General features: G+C 43.3%; 1 protein-coding gene across 1 annotated transcript in view; it reads right to left on the reverse strand.

The window, feature by feature from the left end:
- Nucleotides 1–402: 402 nt before the first annotated feature.
- pitpnm2 (phosphatidylinositol transfer protein, membrane-associated 2) overlaps nucleotides 403–21,114 on the reverse strand; it is a 60,697-nt gene continuing 39,985 nt past the window's right edge. Inside the window, exons 16-29 of the mRNA XM_080755750.1 lie at nucleotides 18,342–18,577; nucleotides 16,486–16,664; nucleotides 15,792–15,962; nucleotides 13,612–13,761; nucleotides 12,967–13,143; nucleotides 12,025–12,252; nucleotides 9,656–9,804; nucleotides 9,218–9,334; nucleotides 8,545–8,661; nucleotides 6,192–6,340; nucleotides 5,024–5,173; nucleotides 4,581–4,764; nucleotides 4,089–4,217; nucleotides 403–3,200 (exon numbers count right to left, since the gene is read on the reverse strand). Of these exons, the coding sequence (XP_080611876.1) occupies nucleotides 2,793–3,200; nucleotides 4,089–4,217; nucleotides 4,581–4,764; nucleotides 5,024–5,173; nucleotides 6,192–6,340; nucleotides 8,545–8,661; nucleotides 9,218–9,334; nucleotides 9,656–9,804; nucleotides 12,025–12,252; nucleotides 12,967–13,143; nucleotides 13,612–13,761; nucleotides 15,792–15,962; nucleotides 16,486–16,664; nucleotides 18,342–18,577 (2,544 nt within the window). The 3' untranslated portion in view covers nucleotides 403–2,792. The remainder of the gene's footprint in view (nucleotides 3,201–4,088; nucleotides 4,218–4,580; nucleotides 4,765–5,023; nucleotides 5,174–6,191; nucleotides 6,341–8,544; nucleotides 8,662–9,217; nucleotides 9,335–9,655; nucleotides 9,805–12,024; nucleotides 12,253–12,966; nucleotides 13,144–13,611; nucleotides 13,762–15,791; nucleotides 15,963–16,485; nucleotides 16,665–18,341; nucleotides 18,578–21,114) is intronic.

A 21,114-nucleotide genomic window follows, 5' to 3' on the forward strand; every position in this document is an offset into this window, starting at 1 on the left:
CGAGCAGACACGTTGGCTCATGTCAGATTCCACTTAGTGAAGAAGAGAAAAGGAGCTACAGTTTTTCTCCTTGCCGGCCTTTGACGCAAATAGAACAACAAGGGGGGATTTCTTTCCCGGCAATATTCACGGAAATACTTCGTCCCAGCTTGGTCGGCTCATTTTTCATGGTTTGGAAAACTTCCCACAAAAAGTAGGTCCCACACAGGCCTCGTGTGGCCTTGCCCAATTCATACGACAATCGGTTTTGTTATTATTATTATTTTTAAGTATTAAAGGCTCACACATACTTTTCAGGTGATAATCTACTCACCGTGGTGGTTGGGAAAACTACAAATGATGTCATGCCGCGGTGGTAAGCGACTCACCCCAACACATCTCTGTATTTACGAACCACCGGAAAGGTGAGTAGCTGCTTAATAGTGCTTTATATCGCCTAAAACTGGAATATGGGTGGGCCTTAAGTTGAGCTTTACTGGGTGCTATGCAATGTGAACGTACAGTAAGAACAAAAATGAATAACTTAAAAAAAGCTAAAAGAAAATAGCAAGGGTGCACGTCACGATGAAATGTCTTAGCAGCAACGTTTTGTGGAAAGCAGAGAACTCCAGGTGGCTCAGAGGTACTGCAAGCAGATGACCAGAATAAAGGGATTGTTGCTGTGGACTGTACAGAATTAAAAATGTCACTGTGTCACCGCATGCCCTCCTATCTGCCTTCATTTATGTCTGTGTGGATTACTGTAAATCTGTCATTGGATATTAATTAAGGCCTTGAGTGGCCCATAATGACCACGCTTAAATAAATTATAGTCCAGTGTCTTGTAAAGGGTGGAGCCGCAGCAAGGATTGCAACTTCATTTTGGACGCAAACATTCTTAAAATAGAACACTAGTAATATGTTCCTGTGAAAGAGAGACGATGCCAGGGGTAAAACAGCCCGTCACAGCAGAACTCACAACTTATTTTCGTGTCCCGTTCTCCTTGACTTTTTGGGACATATTTCATATGTCTCTCTTGTGAAAAGTGAGATGTTTTCTGCTACTTATTGCCAGGCAGTTGGATCACTTGGATGGTCACATTTTCACGCATACATAACTCGACTGAAATAGTCAGAGAAATAAGAGTCGAAAATGACTGTCCTGACATTCATGTTAACGATCGTGTCCTGAGCTTGTGCGTGTGTCCGTCAGTTTGTCCCGTAAAACGTGTTTCTGGAGGAGGGGTATCGATCTGTGACAGGAGATTTGATTAAGGCTTACAACATTTCATATATATCGTCGTCTTCGTCGTCGTGTTTTGGCCAGTGATGTACTGTACTGTGTGTTTTTCTAATAAAGGTTTAATTACTACGTGTCGTGGTTCGTGCTACAGAAGAATTGTCCATCATTCAAAAGGATCTTGGTCACAATCAAACGTGTCCTTCTGGCTATATTCCAAAAGCTGTCATGCTTCTTCTGCATCTACAGTATATTCTTCTCTCATAGCCAGACGACCAGAGACCTCCACCAACGGATATGTGCGGAGAGACACCTGAATAGGCTCTATGCACACAGAATAACTCTTCCTGCTTCCAAGCCCCTTCAGGTGTTACCAATGATACCAATTACAGTAAGGCTCTGTTCCATTCAGTGTGCAGTGGTTCTCAAATGTTTTATTTTAAAGGACCCCTATAACTTTGAGTGTACAAATGGCACCAAATGGACCCGTAAAGGTCCCATAAGCAACCCGTAAGGGTTGTACACTCAGAGTTACACGCCCGTACGAGAACAATTTGGAACCCATGGCCAGTCAACCCACTCAAGGACACTTTGAGACCCATTGGTGTAGCAGAGTGTGACCAGAATGGAACAGAGAGTCTTCATTAGTACCATCGGTAACACCTGTAAAGGAAGTAGGGAAGGGGCCCGGAAGAAGGAAGAGTTATTCTGTGTACATAGAGCCAATTCAATGTAGTGGATAGAACAGTGGGGGGAAAAGTCTGCTAACAAACCTAAAGGCTCATTGCTTTAAAAACAAATATCACAGTCCCAATGGTAAGGAAGACGCCCTAAACTTTGCATTGGTTCAACACTGTAGTTAATTTTTTTCTTTCCATTAATGAATAGTTTCCACCCAGTTCTATCCACTGCATTGAGTTAAGCTGTCCCCAGAAGTCTCCCCATTGTCTGTCTACGGGAGCCATTCATGTATCCATTTTTTCTTTTACTATTTTTCCTTTCTTAAACCATCCCATTTCCTCCGCCTCTCTTCAAGTAGTAATCCAGAGATCATTGTAGTCTAATTTCTGGCTATAGGTACCACCAGGGCTTTTCACATGGAAAGCGGCACTGCACCACCCGCCTTCTCACTTGTATCCGTGAGGATTCCACTGTTCTCCACATTTCACCTCTCGACAAGGTGAAGAGTTATCCTGGAAACCAGACAAATCTGCCACAGGGAAAAAGGCCCTGGCCAAATTGGGTCTGGCAATCCTCAGTTTGAATTACATTTTGCTTACTCCAGAGTTGTGGGTGACCAATCAGAGCCCACCAGTCAAAGTGAGCCTTTTTTGCTGTGACATTGTACTGTTTGTAACCGCCCCTTGGAAAAAAATCTCCCACACCGAAGTTCCAGACTAATATCTACGCAGAGATATTATGTCCATGCCAGGCTGGAGACGAGCACGACCCCCCCGCCCCTCCCCACACACACACACCACCACCAGAACACTCAAACTTAATTTTAAATTAATTACTCGACGCGCCAGTCTTCGATGTGAAAAGCCCGTTAAGTCTACAGTATATGTACGTTTTATTTGGGACTGAGTAACCCTCCGCTGCCCTCCTTTTGGCTCCCACTGCGGCCCCAGCAACCCGTCGCTATGCTCATGCTCCTCTGGGTGGCGGTGGCCGCGATCCCTCGCTCCCGCTCGATGTCGCACTGGCTCAGCGTGCGCTCTGTCCGTCCTCCTCCGGGTTGGCAGGAGGGAGAGCCGGCGGGCGTGGTGGCGGCCCCGCCCGTCGTCACCCCTCCTCCACCGGGCTGAGAGGAAATGGTGCGAAAGACGTGGTTGCGCTTGCGGAGGTAGTCTCCCCCGGCGGCGCCCAGGCCGAAGCTGCCCTTGCGGAGGATCATGCGGGCGCCGCTGGACTTGGCGGGCCGGGACCTCTGGCACAGCTCCAGTTGGGACAGGTGGTTGGCGTAGCCGTCGGGGATGAACTGATTGGGACCAAAGATGGAATCAATTGATGGATCAGTGGTGGAAAAAGTGCTCGCATGTGTCGTGATGCGACGCATTGTGAGCTTGTAGATCGGCTATTTTCAAATGGCCAAAATGTATAATGGGCTGTAGTGGTTGGGCTGCACTTGATTGATTGAAGCAAAGCCACTAAAAGCCATTTAAAGGTGCTGGACGGTTGGGGTCATTGGCACAAGGCAGGGCTGCACTGGCCATAGGACATACCGGGCATATTCCAGGTGGGCCACGACCGTAGGGGGCTGCCATGATAAAAAATAAAAAAAAGGGCGTACAAGGGCTGCTGCAACCAGAGGGGATTGTGTGAGGTGCAGTTTAAACGGTCATGTGTTTGCATTATGTTACAATAAATACACAAAAAATACACTATTCATTTCAGGAAAGCATTAGCTGGAACAATCTAATGGATCTCAGACAAACAAACTAAACAGGCTTTTTTTTTTAATGGAATCCTCTTCACAGCACAAAGCATTCTTCCTGCTGCGGATTCATTTTTGGTGTTTCTGTCTTAGCTTTTAATTTTCCACATACTGAATTTATTTTTCCACATACTGAATATATTCTTTCTTTATTTTGTTTGATTTTAATATTTCGCAACTAGATAAAATTATGCGAGCTAGCTGGCAACTTATTTTTATTGGCTGGTGGATGCCGTAAAATTGGTTCCATTGAAAGTTTATGGCATACAGTATAAAATATTTTTCAAATGTGTATGTTAGTTTACATTACAGATTTATATTTTATTCATAACCAAATAAGCGTTATCAGACAAAAAGTACCTGTAGAACCACAAATTACCACAAGGTGTAGTAGTGGTACCTCATTTGAGGACCACTGCACTAATAGCATACCTGGCACTGATGCAGCATCTTTTTGGTGGCTCTTCCAACGATGTAGATGTGTGATGCTGGCAGGCCAATAGACGTGTACACAGAGATGTCCTTGGTGGAGCCATATGCAGCAAATATCTTCATATGGGCCTAAAGCAAAACAAAACACATTTGGTTATATAAATCATATATTTCTCTGAATATCACATAACCAGAGTTAGTGTCGAAGTGTCCTTGAGCAAGAAGACTCTGAACCCCCGATTTATCCCGATGTGCAAGTTGGTGCCTTGCATGGTTTCCTCCGACATTGGTGTATGAATGTGTGATGTAATGCACAATCTATGTAAATAGATTACAGCACCTTGGATAAAGGTGCTGTATAAATGCACCATTTACCATTTCTATTTTGTATTATGAAAGTGTGAGAGAACTACAGATTGAGAGGTTCAGGTCTTAATGGGTTTAAAATGTGTGTTTTTTTGTTTTGGAAATGTCAGTGTCTTCCATACATACCTCACAGATGAGGGACTTGAGGAAGGACGCCTTGTGTCTGAGGGGATCGTGGACCAAACGGTCACAGAAAGACACAATCCCGTGTGGAAAGTTGTGCTGAGACAGCCATGCCACCACACGCTGCTTCTGCATGTCCGGTCGACCCGTCACGTACACTATAAGATAACCCAGGTCCTGCCAGTGTCTGCCAGAGAAGAAAAATAATCAGTTATTTTGACAGCAACTTTTGATTTAGCATATAATTTGGAGTGTTGCAGGCTTTCTGCTTTTGCAGTTTCTCTTTCTCTCAGAAACCAATGTAATGCAAATATACAATTAGCATCTCACAAGAAGCAAATTAGCCGTATCTGACATTCACCCCCCATGTGTGTAGATTTATCTAGCAAAGCAACTTCCTAACCCACAGTAGAGCAGTAGAGGGTATAAAAGGATATATGTGTTACCGGACAACATCTACAGCTCCTGCTCGGACCTTGGGGTCACTGCCCATAATGGACACGCTGGCAGCAAAGGACCCGTCGATACTGAAGACCACAAACTCCGTTCCCCGTGGCAACACAGTCAGATAGCTGTCACCAAACGTATGGTCACCCCTGTGACAGGAAAGAGAAGTGTAACTTTGTGGAAAACACCGATATAATGTACAGTATTTGATGTAAAATATTGTAAAAAGTACATTATGAATAAAGAGAGGTCTTCCTTTGATTGGAAAAATATAAAAGTGCTGCTTTATATACAGTAACAGTATAGTGCAGTGGCCTACTCTCATCATTTGTGGGCATTGTATGTACTTAAAAAGGGGAAATTAGCTTTCTTCACAAAAGGTGTCTACTTTCACCTATCAATTTGATCCAATTTGTTTCCCTTGGGAAACTTTGTGACCGTTGCTGAAAGTTGGGGTACCATTAACAACCTATATAAGGGAATTTTTCAAAATTTCATTATGCTTTTAAGTAGGATGTGGTGTGTCAAACTAGAGGTTTTTCGTGATTCTGAATCCATTGCAAGCATTCGTTTTGCATGAAAAACACTAAATTCGGCAATAGCCCAAATGTGCTGTCACATTTGTGACGACGGTTATGGTCGTTTTTTGCCGAAAAGGAGTGTTTTTCATGCAAAACTATTAAACTAATTATTGCAATATATAGGTCGTTAATGGTACCCCACCTTTCAGCAGCTGTCACAAAGTTTCTCAAGGGAAACAAATTGGAACAAATTGATAGAGTGATAGTAGACACCTTTTATGAAATTTGTGAAGAAAGCGGTAAGAAAGTGATAAGAAAGTGTTAAGCATTTTCTTTGGAGATTTGCCACACATTTAGCTAATTTTCCCTTATTAACTGTATACTATCGTCGCTGACAGGTGAAAAACTTGTATGTCCAAAACGGTTCCTGTTTTATACTATTTAAAAAATATACAAGTCTTTTCAGTTTTCTGTTAATGTGGGGAAAGCTTTTGCTGAAAACAGCAGATCGACAAGCTTACAAGTTACAACATGTAACACGTAAGCTTGCCGATCTGCTATTTTCCAGCGAAGGTTTTTCCGCACAATACGGATGAATGGGTTAATAGGCATTTGTCATTATGAAAAACTGCAACGAAGCCTATACCTGACCACCATTTTCACGGGATACACGCCGACACCCAGTTTCTTGTTCCCAGGGATGATGTAGGAGACTCGTCCACTGCTGTTGGTGAGCTCCGTGTCAAAGTACACCCACTCTCCAGATGGTGGCTGAGTCATGATGTGGATGTCAATCTGGCACACAAAGGGCATAATCAATTAACCAGTCAGTTGATTAGTCTCCCTTTTTTAATGCTTTTTTATGGCGGCCATATAGTAGCTGAATGGGTAGAAGGGAGGCCATCTGGGAAACAGAATGTCCCCATTAGGCTACAAGTCCCAGCCCCAGCCATGTGTCCAAGTGTCCCTGAGCAATAGGCCAGTCAATCTCATCGTGACCCAAAATAAATTGCAATAGTAATCATTCAAGGTATTTTATGATCCTTAGGGTCATCCAAATAACATATTACAAATTGTGAATTAAATACTTGGATCATGGTCAATTCAGGGGTTGAAAGTTGGGTACCATTAACAACCTATATAAGGCAAAAATGTCAAAATGTAATTATTCTTTAAGTAGCATGTGATGTGTCAAACTATGATTCTGTTCTGAACCCATTCCAAGCATTATTTTATCTTTCGGCTAAATTCGGCCGTAGCCACTTGCCCAAAAATGTGCCCAAATGTGATGACCTGATTTGTCACAAATGTATTTCATTCACAATTTTTAATGTCATTTGGATGATGCTAAGGATCATAATAAACTTTGAACGATTACTATTGCAATTTCCTTTGTCAAACCTTAGATTGAATGGCCTCCTAGACACTTAACCCCAAACTGCTCCTCCCCGATGCTCACCATAACCATCTATTCTAGGCGGCCATCAGCAGGGTGTAGCTGAATATGGGATATGTGATATTCATTTTAGGCAGCTAAAATGGATATCAACTAGGCATGTAACGATACACTCAACTCACGATACGATATGTATCACGATATGAGGTTCATGATACGATTTTTCATTTTAAACACAAATTTATTTTCCAGACAAATGACAATTTTTCTTTTATGATTCATCTTCCCCCCCAAGCTTTTTTCACAATTTTTATTTAACTATATTGCAAAAGTAGCATTACTTTTCATGTAAAATTACTTAATTTCTGTGCAACAACTGTAAACATCCTTTCTTGTTTAGAACCTAGCTCGAGTTAACATTTCTTTGATGGTATCTTAGGATGTATACCTATTTGACAGTGCAGAAACACAATTGCCTTCCTTCCTGTATTAATGAGCATCATCATTTCATATCACACAGACCATAATTAATCATCATTAATAATTAATCATGAATGTAAAACGTTATAAACGTTGCCGTTTCAAATGTTTTCCAAATGGGAGAGTTACGTGTTTGTCTGTGTGACACTGCTGTGCTGCGCCTGTCAGTGGCTCGTCACATGCAAGTTAATTTTGAGCAGAGCACTGTGGCTCTGAGTTTGAGAATAGACCCCATCGTCCAAGGGTGTGTGTGTGGTGGGGGGTGGTATCTTAGCAACACTGAATGATCTGCCCCATTGGTCGTGTGCTCGTATCATGAGCCAATGGCTGCAGCTCTGAGCTTCCCAGACCGAGGTTCACAATTCACATGCCGTAAAGTGAACTGACATCCACAGTTCTGCTACCATATTAGCAGCGGTGAGCGCTCGAGCCTCTCGTGAAGAAAGCAGGACAGAGTTGTCAAATAAATCCCGCCATCATTCATACTGTATTTATTCTCCGACCCGACATTAAAATACGGAACAACGTGCGTCCCGTATCAGTTCATTACGGGGCTCGTGACAGGCTGCAGACACTTGTTGGGACTACTAGCCGATAGCACCGCTGCTCCTTTACAAAATAAAGTTAATTTTTTATTATTGGGATTTGATCATTGATGCAAATTCTAAACATATGGATGCAGCTGCATAAGTTGTGTTGCTTAAAGGAATGCATAGTTGCGTTCTCCTCAACTGCTGAGCAGCAACAACAATAATATAAAAATAATTTAAAAAAAAAAGTAAAAAAGTCGTTCGACACGTCGATTTTCAGCCTCGATTCGTCGATTGGCCAAATATGAGTCGTTTGGCATCCCTAATATATATGTATTTATTTATTAAATCGATAAATATCGTCAGGATTCACAACGTTAATCGTAAGGATTAATATCGAAATATATCGATATACGATATATCATATCGTTACATGCCTAATATCAAATATCTAAATACTGAATCGAGCAACTTAAAAACTGTTCACATAAGCCTGAGTAGATGATAAAATGACCAAAAGTTTTTTTGAAAGTGAAATATCCCTTTAACCTATGTCTTACAGTACACTGTATCATTGTCAAATGTGTCATTACCTTCTCCCCGGTCAGGGTGACCATGTCCAGCGGTCCGTACATGAAGCGTCCCGTCACCATTTGAACCCCGTCCTCCGTGAAGACGGCGTCATTCACTCTGTGGTTCGCCGTCACATTCTGATACGCACAAGCATGGAAAGCACCCGTGTGAAGTGTGAAGCTCTTGTCATCATACAATACATCATACATCATCATATTCCGGCCAATCTCAATTTGCATCTTCATTTTTCTGCCCTCACTTTTTATCCTCAATGTACTTTGGGCAGCCAATCAAATCATCGCTTCCAAAAACAAATTCAGATGTTATTTATAGAGCCATCCAACAGTGAAAGTTATTATCTGTAAATATTAAACAAATGAAAAGCAAATACAAAAATGAAAAAGAAAATTCGTAAGAAGATTATTGGGAGTGAGAGATCACACAATTGGAATGATCAATGTTTTTGTTAATGTTTAACCTATAGATATATCATTGGCATTTTAATAGTATAATTTAGATTTAGACTGACGACTATCAGTTGTTTGATGTTTTATGTGGACCCCAGGAAGACTAGCGACAGCAGCAGTGGAAGCTAATGGCATTCCGAATAAAGGAAAGAATCAGTGTCTGTCCATATTCAATTCAGATGATTACTCCAATCTACCGGAAATATCTTTATTCATCAGGCCTCACCCTAATCTTGACGTGCGTCCTCTTGCGGATCCATTTCTCGCGGGGCTTGGATGGAGTGAACTCCGAAACCTCTCTGCCGTCCAGCTCCAGAATGCTGGAGCTCTCATGTCTCATCACCTTTAAATAAATACCATTTTGGACCTTTAAACTTAACAAAAAAAATATCATCAATATCATTCAGTCATGGGTGGGTGGGGTTGGAATGTTAAGTTGAAAGAGAAGCTGAAAAACAGCCAAAAGACACGTACATCCAAACCCAATACTGTAGGTTGGGTGCTGGACAAAATAAAACAGTAATAAAGATGGGAATAAAAAGTCCAACCACCAATTGCTGCTGCCAAATGTTACTAGTGGTAACGTTTCGAGCTGACCGGGCTCTTCGTTGGGTCTGACTTTTTATTCTATTCCGGGGTTGGAATATCCCCCGGCGGCGCTCACCTGTCTGAGTATCAAGGAGACGACGTCGGTGGACTCCCAGTAGGAGGCGTGGAAGAGGTGTGGCAGAGCCACGGTGGGGAAGGCTGTGAGGGCGTCGGGGCAGTACAGGGCGAAGTCCATCCTCTTACTGCCCCACCAACACGACGCTACTGCAACACAGAGCGGAGCGGGGGGGTAGGTGTGTTAGTGGCCGGTCCATCTAGCACAGGTAAGGGGTTCTCAACGTTTTTGGCCGGGGACCCCGAGGAATGCGTTGGCAATGTCTCGGGACGCCCGACCCGCCCCCTCCCGACTCCCAATATAAATTGACTGCTATACAATAACCTTAATAATAGAGACAATACGCCATAAATAAATACTGAAACCAGATATAATCATTAGGGAAGGTGTATGCATGTACTATGTGTACTATACGTAAACTCTTCATTTCCATTTTCCATTCAGTTGCAAAAAAATAAAAAAAATAAAAAAAAATATATTTTTTAAAATAATTTGGGGACCCCCCAAAATAATTTGGCAACCCCCCCGAGGGGTCGCGTCCCATGGGTTGAGAACCCTTGATCTAGCAGATCCTACATTTGATTTATATAGGTTTCATTTGTCCAGACGTTTTCAGATGGAGGTGGTCATCTTGTGACGAGTACACAGGAAAATCCTCAACATTACTTATGCAGTCATAAGTTATACATCTCTGCTGTCTGGAAGAAACCACCTAACTCCATTTTTCAGGAAATGAAAACATCCAGCTCAAGTGGAGTTCAGAGGTTTTTGGCGAATCGCTTTTTAATACATTACATTGGTTTAATATTTGGTTTCTTCCGAACAGCAATGTAATACGTTATTTGTAATATCATTTTTTTGTTGTGTCTGTCGTGTTCCACATACGCTGTGAATTATACTTTTTATACATTGGCTGCAATGACCATGTACTCACGTAGCTACTAGAGGTGGTGCCAAAAATACTTTAACTCTGTGTGTACAAATGTAATGGACTTATGTTTACATTTGTACACTTTGAGTTACAAAATGGGTATAATTTACATTCAGGATTTGACTGTGTACTGTAGCTCAGGATTGAGAAAGGCTGAAAATGAACACAGTTTCAGAGGTTTCTCCACTACAAATGTTACAATGTGTTTTATAATGCAATGGTTCCCAAACTTTTCAAGTGCAGCTCCAAAAGATAAATTAAACGTTTGCCCGGGACCCAAACTAGTGAAAATAGCAAGTAAAAAAAATAGAAAAGGGATATTTTCTCAAGTCGTGACCCATAAAAATGGGTCCCGACCCACTGTTTGGGAAACAGTGTGTCTAATGTATTTAAAGCAGCACTAGGAAAACTATTCATTCTGATAGAGACAATGAAGGTCGTATTAGCGTACACACTGGGAAACACAAACATACAGTATAAGAACTTTGTTCAAGTTGAAGTGTGGACTACTGAGGCAGAGTAGAGGCCAGACAAAGGGATGTTGTTGATAGTAACGTGGCTGTGTGTCGACTCGAGTCAGTACTCATCACAGACAGAAGGAAACTAGAAAGGCACACGCAGAGTGAGGCGCTTATCTCCGCCAGGCTGGGTGGAACTCCATAGTTGGGTGAGACTTGACTGGGCCTCTAACCTGATCCCATAGCCTAGAAAGAAGGCTATAGATTCACAAGCACTCACACACGCATGCATGCGTGCCAGTGTTGATTTTGACAGCACATTTATATGTCTTTTTAGTCATAGTCTTTTGAATAACATTTCATATTTTAGTCATCTGAAATGTTTTACTTTTAGACTAGTTTTTGTTGACTAAATATCATTTACACTTGGTTGAAAATAGACGATCTACAAGCTCACAGCGTGTCGCAGCGCGTTGTAAGCTTGTAGATCGGTATTTTCAGATCTCTACATACGAGCGCAAGCAAACATAAGGACTTGTCTTAGTTCTACTGGATCTCTCCTCCTCTCCACTTGTCCCTTCCTAAAGTTCCTAACTATTTTGTCTAGTTTTTATTTGTGATGAAAATGTCAGTACATTTAGTCATCGTGTTAGTCATCATCATAGCTTAGTGTTTATTTAGTTTTTATTTAGTTTTCTTCAGTGAAAAAATGTAGCCGACGGACAATTTTCGTCAAAATCAACACTGATGCGCACACGTTGAAGTATTTGAAAAATATCCAGGGATTGTGTTCCTTGACCTTCCATGCCCAATAAATTTGCCGCCGATGTAGACAGGCATACAGAGAGACAGAGTGGAAAACATAATCTCCCCCTATCTTTCGGCCTGGCGGAGATAACAGGAAGGTAAGGAAAGTGGTTTCTACAGTAGCGTCTTTCCTTTACTGTGCATCCTCTCTGCTGCTACCGGGTCCAGGGTACCTTGCTCTATGCACTGCAGCGCCCCTGGTGGTGGCGAAGGGCGAGAGGCGTTGGTGTCAGTGATGATGACAGAGGAGATATCTGCGTGGTCAATGGCCACCACACCGTTCGGCCTCGGGACCACAGCACCTCTCTTAAGCGACCGAGGGGACGGGCTCCCGAGGCCCAGTTTATTGTAGTTTATTGCCAGCTGAGACAACAGGCCGACCCCTTTAGACGATGTGTTACCTTCACGCGTGAGTGCGTGGAGAAATGAAAATATTAACAGTTAGGAACACCAAATATCAATAAATAGCGTGAACAGTTACTGAAAGTATTCTTCGTTTCATAAAAAGCCTGATTTGTACTTATCCAATCAGGAGAGAGAATCCATTCATCAGCTTCAATTATATAGTGTACCAGTTCAAATGATTATACATTTTTGCCAGGGGCTTGAAAAGCGTCTGGACTCTCTAATGACCGTAGTGGACACTTGTTCATGAGTGGCTGTTTCTAGGCTGCCTCTAAGCCAATGGGAGATTTACCCATAAAACCCATAATCTGAACGTCATAAAAATCCATACTCTGAACGCCACACGTGAAGCCGTATTGGCTGCTGTTGTGCAAGAGGTTTGTATGATAACGCAACTGCAGGAGGAACGGACGCGAGTAGATGTAGCTGCACCTGGCAGTTATGACGGACTTATTCTTGTTTAGGTTTCATCACTTCGTGTTTATCCTGATGTTTATCCTGTATTCTGAGCTCTCTCTCTCTCTCTCTCTCTCTGACTGGATACAATTTGTGACCCGACATAAAAAAATATTTTATGCTTACTAAAGCGCCCGGAGAGACAGTTGAATTGCTGAACAAACACTATAAGACAATGATTGAAATATCACTTACAACACGTGAACACGATAATATGAACAACGCCTCGCATAACGAGTAAAAGAGCCACTTACTGTTGGTGATGCTGGAGCCAGTGTACGTGTAGGAGTCGGCCATGCCCGACACCTGGCTGGCGATGCTGGCCTCGCTGGCCCTGCGGAGGCCCCTGAGGAGAGGAGGGGCCCCTGGCAGTGGGGACGACGGGGAGTGGCCCTCCACGAACACACCGCAGTGGGAGTGAAGCACGTCCGCTGTGGAGGTACAGGAGAATCAACAACATGCATGCAGGGGACAGGGTGGCCCACGTTACTGTCAAGATGTCACATGATCAGTGGTGAGGTACTCAAGTTCTTTACTTAAGTGACAGTATCAATTTTGCAATATAGAAAGTATTGGTATCAGAATGTACATAAACTACCAAAAGTAAAAGGTACACATTATGCAGAATGTCCCATTTCAAGTTTTCAAATGCATACAATCTTTTGAAAATCGCAGATCTACAAGCTCACAATTCCTTGCATTTTTTTGGGGCAAAATCTCATCAAATGGTGTTCCGTCCGTGGCCCAAATGCCGAATAAATAATAGACCTTGATATGAAAAGGGTTGAAAACCAGTGTTTTAAATGAACACTAAGACAGACTGACAGACAGACTGACTGACTGACACACACACACATGGGAAGCAGACATACGTAAGCAAACAGGTGCAGGGTACACACTTTCGGCGGGGGGCTGCAACGCCTGCCAGTTGAGAACGGGGACGGGGATGGAAGTCTCACTGACACCGCCCTCCTGGCAGCGGTGGGGTGGGGCGGGGGCTACACCACCCCCACTGTCCAACAGGTAGGGGTTACTCTGCATGGTCTCCACTACGGGAGGGTGGGAGGGACGGACGGACAGACACAGACAGACAGACAGACACAAGTAGGTGTGCAACAGTTAATCGAATGAATCAATGTCATTGATCATTAAAAAAAACAAAAAACAGATCTTGATGTACAAGTACACCCCCTGCACATGATGTACACGTACACCCCATGGACAAGACGCTAGTATGCAGGGAGGCATCGGGTCTTTGGTATGACTCGACGATGATTCTGCCCGCAAGGTTAATATCACTATACTATATATTATTGATTTCAGGTGTCACAATTCCAGAGGTTTCTGCAAGTGTGGAAATATAGTGGCCCTCTAGAGTGAGTGTGGAAATAATAGTGGCCCTCTGGAGTGAGTGTGGAAATAATAGTGGCCCTCTGGAGTGAGTGTGGAAATAATATTGGCCCTCTGGCGAGAGTGTGGAAATAATATTGGCCCTCTGGCGAGAGTGTGGAAATAATATTGGCCCTCTGGCGAGAGTGTGGAAATAATAGTGGCCCTCTGGCGAGAGTGTGGAAATAATAGTGGCCCTCTGGAGTGAGTGTGGAAATAATATTGGCCCTCTGGCGAGAGTGTGGAAATAATATTGGCCCTCTGGCGAGAGTGTGGAAATAATATTGGCCCTCTGGAGTGAGTGTGGAAATAATAGTGGCCCTCTGGAGTGAGTGTGGAAATAATAGTGGCCCTCTGGAGTGAGTGTGGAAATAATAGTGGCCCTCTGGCGAGAGTGTGGAAATAATAGTGGCCCTCTGGCGAGAGTGTGGAAATATAGTGGCCCTTTCCATCATCACACCTGCTCTAACCACAAGGCCCTTGAGCTGGTCCCAAGTTCAAGGGGGTCTCCAAGACACTGGCAGACTGAATACCACTGTTCCAGAGCCAGCCCCTGAACTTCAGAAGTTGAACCATAAAGGCCACTCATAGAGGAACTTTTTATGAACTAACAAAGAAGAATTGCCTCTGCTCATGAAAGGCTAAATATGTAGTTTTGCTGTCCTTTCTCGTTGCCGTAATACCATGATCTGCACGACTGTACGACATTGATCAGATACAACTTTGCCTTTTTTAATATAAATCTTTGAGGAATGTGCTGAATGAATGGGCTGAGAGCAGAGGTGTACTGCAGTCAGCGCACATGACAGGTGGACGGCTGCTTGCTTCACTAGCGTATGTATTGATACAATCAGAGACGTGCGTGCACACGCACGCACGCACACACACACACACACACACACACACACACACACACACACACACACACACACACACACACACACACAGACAGACAGACAGTCACACACACAGTCACACACACAGTCACACACACACACGGTGCGTCAGTCAATTTAATGTCCCACCTGGGTCCAGCATGAGAGACCGCATCTCTATCAACTACAATACAAGCCCCCAGGGAGGCTCTCCAACGTTGAAGTGTTCTGCCCTACTGGTCAAAGCTAGGACTGCAGGCGGACCCGAGGATTTATGATGAGGAAAGCCTGTGCAGCTGGGTTTTAACATTGAGCGCTCGTTTGCACTTCTGCATTTGACCACCAAAATTTGTTGGGGAAAGGAAAATTATGACTGCCGCATTTAATCACCAAGTGAGTGAGGACACTGGGTTCTGATCAGCCTGGGCCATAAAACACTGAGACTGAACCTCAGCTCAGTAAACCTCTTTTCCTCTGCTTGGGATGCTGTCAGGAGGTAAGCTAAAACTTTGGATTATTGTCAAAAGTTTGATTATTGCTGGTGATAGCGGGGTGGGAGGCAATACGTACCTAGCCTCAGAGACCACAGGCGTTTTGTTTCAAAGGAGAAAAAAACGCCTGGTCGAGAGATGCATGAGAACTGGCATACGAGCGGGAGTATTGTATTTTCGCTAAAAATTACGAGTGCAGAGGGGCGTCACTCCAAATGTGGTGCCATCAGTGTTCTCCGCTGTGTGTAGTCGGGAGCAGAGGGGGATGGGGGGTGGGGAGGCGAACACATAGGTTGGTGAACCAAAAGAGAAGCTAGTACGTACCTAGCAGAGCAGAGTTCCCGTCGCCCAGGGGGAAGCGCTGGTAGCGGGGCACACTGAAGGGAGGCAGCACGTGGAACCTTTTCTCCAGCAGGGGCTCCAGGCGAGAGGCCGAGGGGTCGGCCGGGTGGAACAGGTTGTACACCTGCTGACATGCTGGTCGCAGGGCAGGCACTGAGGGGAGACATTACAACAACACACACTTTTAGACCTAGATTTAGATTTTACAAACTGTCATCTAAATCATGACAGTTTTCTGTCATGATTGGTCCTATTTCATATCAAGGACCCCCAGAAATTATACTGTTTGGCCACCGACCCCCATCTCAAAATATCCAGTATCTACTTTTATACAATTACTAAAATCATGTTGATAAAATAAAAATTAAAATATGTAATGTATATTTATGCACTAACTTTGATCATGTGAAGAAATGTTTTTAGAGCCACCCCACAACACCAGATGGAGCTGATGTCTCTTTTGTCCACACAAATAATAATTTCCTGTTATCTCACTTATACTTGAGATTGAGAAAGACCGACATGGGTCGTCCTGCATGCTGTGTCCGTGGATAAAAGTTACCTGGAGCATTACTAAGTGACTTGCGAGTAGCGAGCCCTTTGTTTTAGTTTACCCTGTGCATATAGCGTACCCCATACTATAGTGAGCCAGAAAGCCCTTCTCCTCTTCACTCACCATCCAGAGACGGCACCACGGTCTTCCTCAGCGCCAGCACCAGGCCCAGAGGAGAGCCGAACAGGAAGAAGTGGCACACCTCAAAGTCCAGTCTCCCCAGAGAACCAGCCGCCTCCAGCATGGTGCTGTTACTGGAGCGCCTGGAGGCCTGGTCCGTGTGCAGCACGCTGGAATGGAGGCTGCAGGGGGGGGGGGATGGGGGAACACAAAGCACGTTACTGTGTGAGTGTGTGTATGTCGTGCGTGTGCGTGCGTGCGCGAGACCATTTTGGAAGTGGCATGTGCATTTAACCACAGTCTGGAAGAGGCATTCCTTACCAAGGTGCTTAAGTTCGTCTTAAGGATGCCATTATACAGCTCGGCTACAAATAAACTACTACTTATTATATTGGGGGCCAAAATAAAGTAGTGAAAATATCAGATCTACAAGCTCACAACCAGCCAATAGCATTATTTTCCGGTTGCTTTCCAGTAACGGAAAATTCCAAGATGGTGGATTTGAATTGGCTGAAATAGTGGCGTCGAAACGGGTTTGCTGCAGATCTGATATTTTCACTACTTTTGAATGTATAAAATTGTGGTTATAACAACATCACGACCCTCCTGTTGTCGACAAGAGGCCGTCCAATCTGAGGAACCAGCTGGCGGGAGCTGACCTCCCATCACTGACCCAGACACAGTTCCTCACAGCAATTTACAGACGTGCTACGGTTAGGTCAGGGCACACAATGTAATGTCACACACAAAGCCAGTGCTTTCAATCACCTGCCACTGTACCAACAGGGAACCCTTTCCATATCAAGACAGTCACAATACGCAACACCAATAACGTGATCTACGGCATATACAGTTTAATTTCAAAACGTACTTAGTCAACAAGGACTTTGATCAATGCATGTCAAATGCATTGATTCACAGTTAACAGTCTTTGTATTGAGTTTGTGCTTGAAATGTACAGTAATTCTGCAAACTGTTAATACATATTTCAATCAATCAATCTGCCTATAATGCACCTGAACAGGTCCATGTTTAGACTAAACTGTGGGTTCAGGGTCATCTTGTTTGTTGTTGAACTGGCCTCGCCTGCATTTCTTTGTCCTTTTGAGGTTGTATTGTCTTGTGTGCATCTAAAAACAGAGCCAGTGTGGGAGGGACCACCTAAGTCACTATGAAAACATCATCATTCTCCATGGATGAATTTCCTGTGGGAATGTAAACCGTGCTGCTTCTGCAGGTCAGGTCGCTCCACTGGTAGGTTCACACACTCCCGTGCGCAATTTGGCACCAGCTGAGCTGGCTTGGAGGATGTCATATACCGGTACTTTAATTTCTTTTCATTCTTATATTTACTGTATAGCTCGTTTCTTTGATCGTTTTCAGTATCATGTTTAGTGCTTCTTCAGCAGAGTTCAGATTCTCTTTATATTAATTTCAGTCTTTTTTGGCCTGAACAATAGAGGCAAAATCGGTTACAGACCATTATTGGTTTGGCTTGTCATTCAGAACTTCAGTTTCTTACACCCGGGGCAACAACGCAGTGTCATTTTCATTGATAGCTTCCAACCAACGCAGTTGTCATTTTCATGCCCATATCCCACATTTTAGAATTATCAATTGTGCGTGGGCATTTTAGTCTACTCATTCAGTGCCACATGACGCCTTTGGACGCCTATCCCGTGACGCCCTCGTTGCTCGTACAGATCTACAAGCTCATAGCGCGCCACCCGGTGGCTTGTGCGTAGGTCTGCTATTTCTTTATTTTTTATTTCGAGGTCAAACGTAAATGGGTCAAACGTGTAATCGTGATAGCCCTGTGTGTGCGAAATGTGTGTGTGCGTGCGTGCCATCAGACGGACCTTGACAGGAAGGCCTGGTGCTGTTTGATGGTGTCCAGCTCGTAGGTGGAGGAGTCACTGCGCTTCCGCGGAAGCTGCTTCCTGGCGTCGTCGGCACCACAGCCGCCGCCGCTGCCCAGCGGGATGTCGATGTTGGAGCGGCTCAGGTGGCGGCTGCCCTCCAGCGAGGGGGAGGAGGGGGAGGAGCCCGACGACACGCTGTTTATAACGATGCCCGGGGAGAGCAGCTCCGCCTCCTGCATGGAGAGAGAGGCGCGAGGAAAGGAGAGAGAGATTTAATCGATTGTTTTTAATATAATAAAAAATATATTTTAATATAAAAACACTGCTCCTTGATTATTTGATTCATCGAAAAAAGTAATCAATATAAAAATCACCAAATAGTTGCATCCCGAGATTCAAGGTTCAAGGTTTTTATTGTTACATATTGTACACAAGGGTACAATTATTTGGTTTTGGTTCCTAGCAAAAACAACAATAGAGGCTATGCGCATGACATCATTATATCTGGAAGTTATATGCGGGAACACCTACTGAGTGGCAAAAAACTACTTTCTGAATGAGAACCTGAATATATCCTTCTAATCATGGTTTGATGAGAAGTTTAAGCGTAGGGATGCCTGTGTCTTTGCAGAAGTAAACCAGGCAATGGAGGGACTCCATTCAGCAAAGAAGTATTGATGGTATAAGTGGTTAAATGTCTGAAAGATACACATTACCATGAATCCAACATAGACTGATGACAGTGCTGCCAAACAAGTCTATGGATGTATCTATAGCAAAAAATATATACCGGTAGTATTATAGTATAATATGTAGTGGAAGGTCTTTCGCTGAGAGAGAGAGAGAGAGAGAGAGAGAGAGAGAGAGAGAGAGAGAGAGAGAGAGAGAGAGAGATACACCTTTAAGATGAAAGGATCAAGCTGTCACTCCTCCTGGCAAGTCTGCTTATAAGGAACTTAAAATTCAAGTAGTCTAGTCATAGAAATACACTTCAAAACACTGCTCACCACCACCAGCTACAAGGCACTCCACAATCTGGCACTCCAAAATCACAAATTGCACAGGGAAATAGTTGATCTACTTGTACATCTGCTATTTCTGCTATTTTTGAAAAATGATTGAAAATATATGGATATTTGTCAATTGACGAATGCAAAAATAATTGTGATTATCTCAAATAATTGCAATTAGACGATTATGTAATAATTGTGACAGGCCTACTGATAACGCCAACCTCCCTAGTTGTCCCCCAAGGACCAAACACCAAACCTGGGGCGACCAGGCTTTTGATCTGTTGCTGTCCCCTCCCTGTGGAATGCAAATATTAAAGATGCTACCCGCCCTCCCATCTTTCAAAACCGCTCTCAAAAACCACTTCAATATTGTGTCGGACCAAACATATGCAACCCTCAAAGTCACTCTTTTAGTGAGCACAATCTATCTGCTATTTTTGAATAGCCAAAGTAGAAAATAATTATTTTTAGCTCAAATCTAAAATGACACTGCTTTCTGGTTAAAGTAACAACACAAAGGACACACCACACCACAGAGGGTCGAAAGGGACGATTGGCACCACTGACATTCATTCACAGATTGTCACAACAATGCAGACGGAACAGTTCCTGCCTAGCAGGCACAACAAGCAGCAAGTTCTTTTCCACGGTATTAAGTGAAGAGCTGATGTGTGTTCTACAACAACAATGCTGTGTTAATGGGGTGATAACACAGAACTCTATGCTAGAGCCTATAATACCTGCCATGACTTGTCCCTTTTGTCCTGTATCAAATAGGAACACAAAGAACGTCGCATTTGGAACACAGAGGCTACAAAACAACAACTTCTCAGCCCCAGAACAAGACATTCATCTTGTTTTTATAGCGAATACTGTATGAAAGAAACAGGGTAGAATGTGCTGTTGATTCTCCAATATAATGGAAAATCAACTGACCAAAAATAGCATCTCTTCGACTTCGCTGTACAACGAAACAGCTCTCAAAATCACTCTTTTAGCACATAAACGAACACAAACAAAGCTGATTATTAAGGTAGCCTCGGACATACTGTACCCACAGACTGGTTGTTCGAGGGTTTCAACAACTTGGGATCGGATGCCCAAAAAGTATTGTGCCGTTTCTGCTATGATTGGCAGCCGTCAAATATGGTGGCGGCGCTGTTTCTCATACCCATAGTGTATACAGTAGCCTACTGAGTGACATGCTTATTGTATCATGAAGACATTATGCCATGAGTTTTGTGAATGTAACCTTAACTGTACCTTTAATATTTGTGTCATTGTATGCTGTCCATGTGGACATGAAATAATCGTTACAATGTAAGGGTGCATGCGTGCATTAGGGCTGTCACGATTACAAATTTGAAGTTGACAAATAATTGCGATTAAGGATTTAATTGTGTTTTTGGCATTGAACATCATATGAATACTTTTTTTCCCCCAGATTGCCTTTAAGACCTCATAATCAACTAGATTTCACGTAAATTGCACGCTGTGTTCATGATTTGAGGCATTTTGTTCCAAAAATGTGTTTTGCAAAACTGTAAAACTGCACTGGGCAAAAGTTAAATATACAAAGAAATTACTGACATATTTTATTTATACAAAAGAAGCTTACAACGCGTCAGCTTAAATGTATTTCTAGCTTTTTAAAATGTCAACGATTATGACAGTTATGCAAAAATAATTGCGATTATCTCAAATAATTGCGATTAGACGATTATGTAATAATTGTGACAGACAGCCCTAGCGTGCGT

The sequence above is a fragment of the Protomyctophum bolini genome (genome assembly GCF_963924005.1).
Source record: "Protomyctophum bolini genome assembly, chromosome: 22".
NCBI classification, from domain to species: Eukaryota; Metazoa; Chordata; class Actinopteri; order Myctophiformes; family Myctophidae; genus Protomyctophum; species Protomyctophum bolini.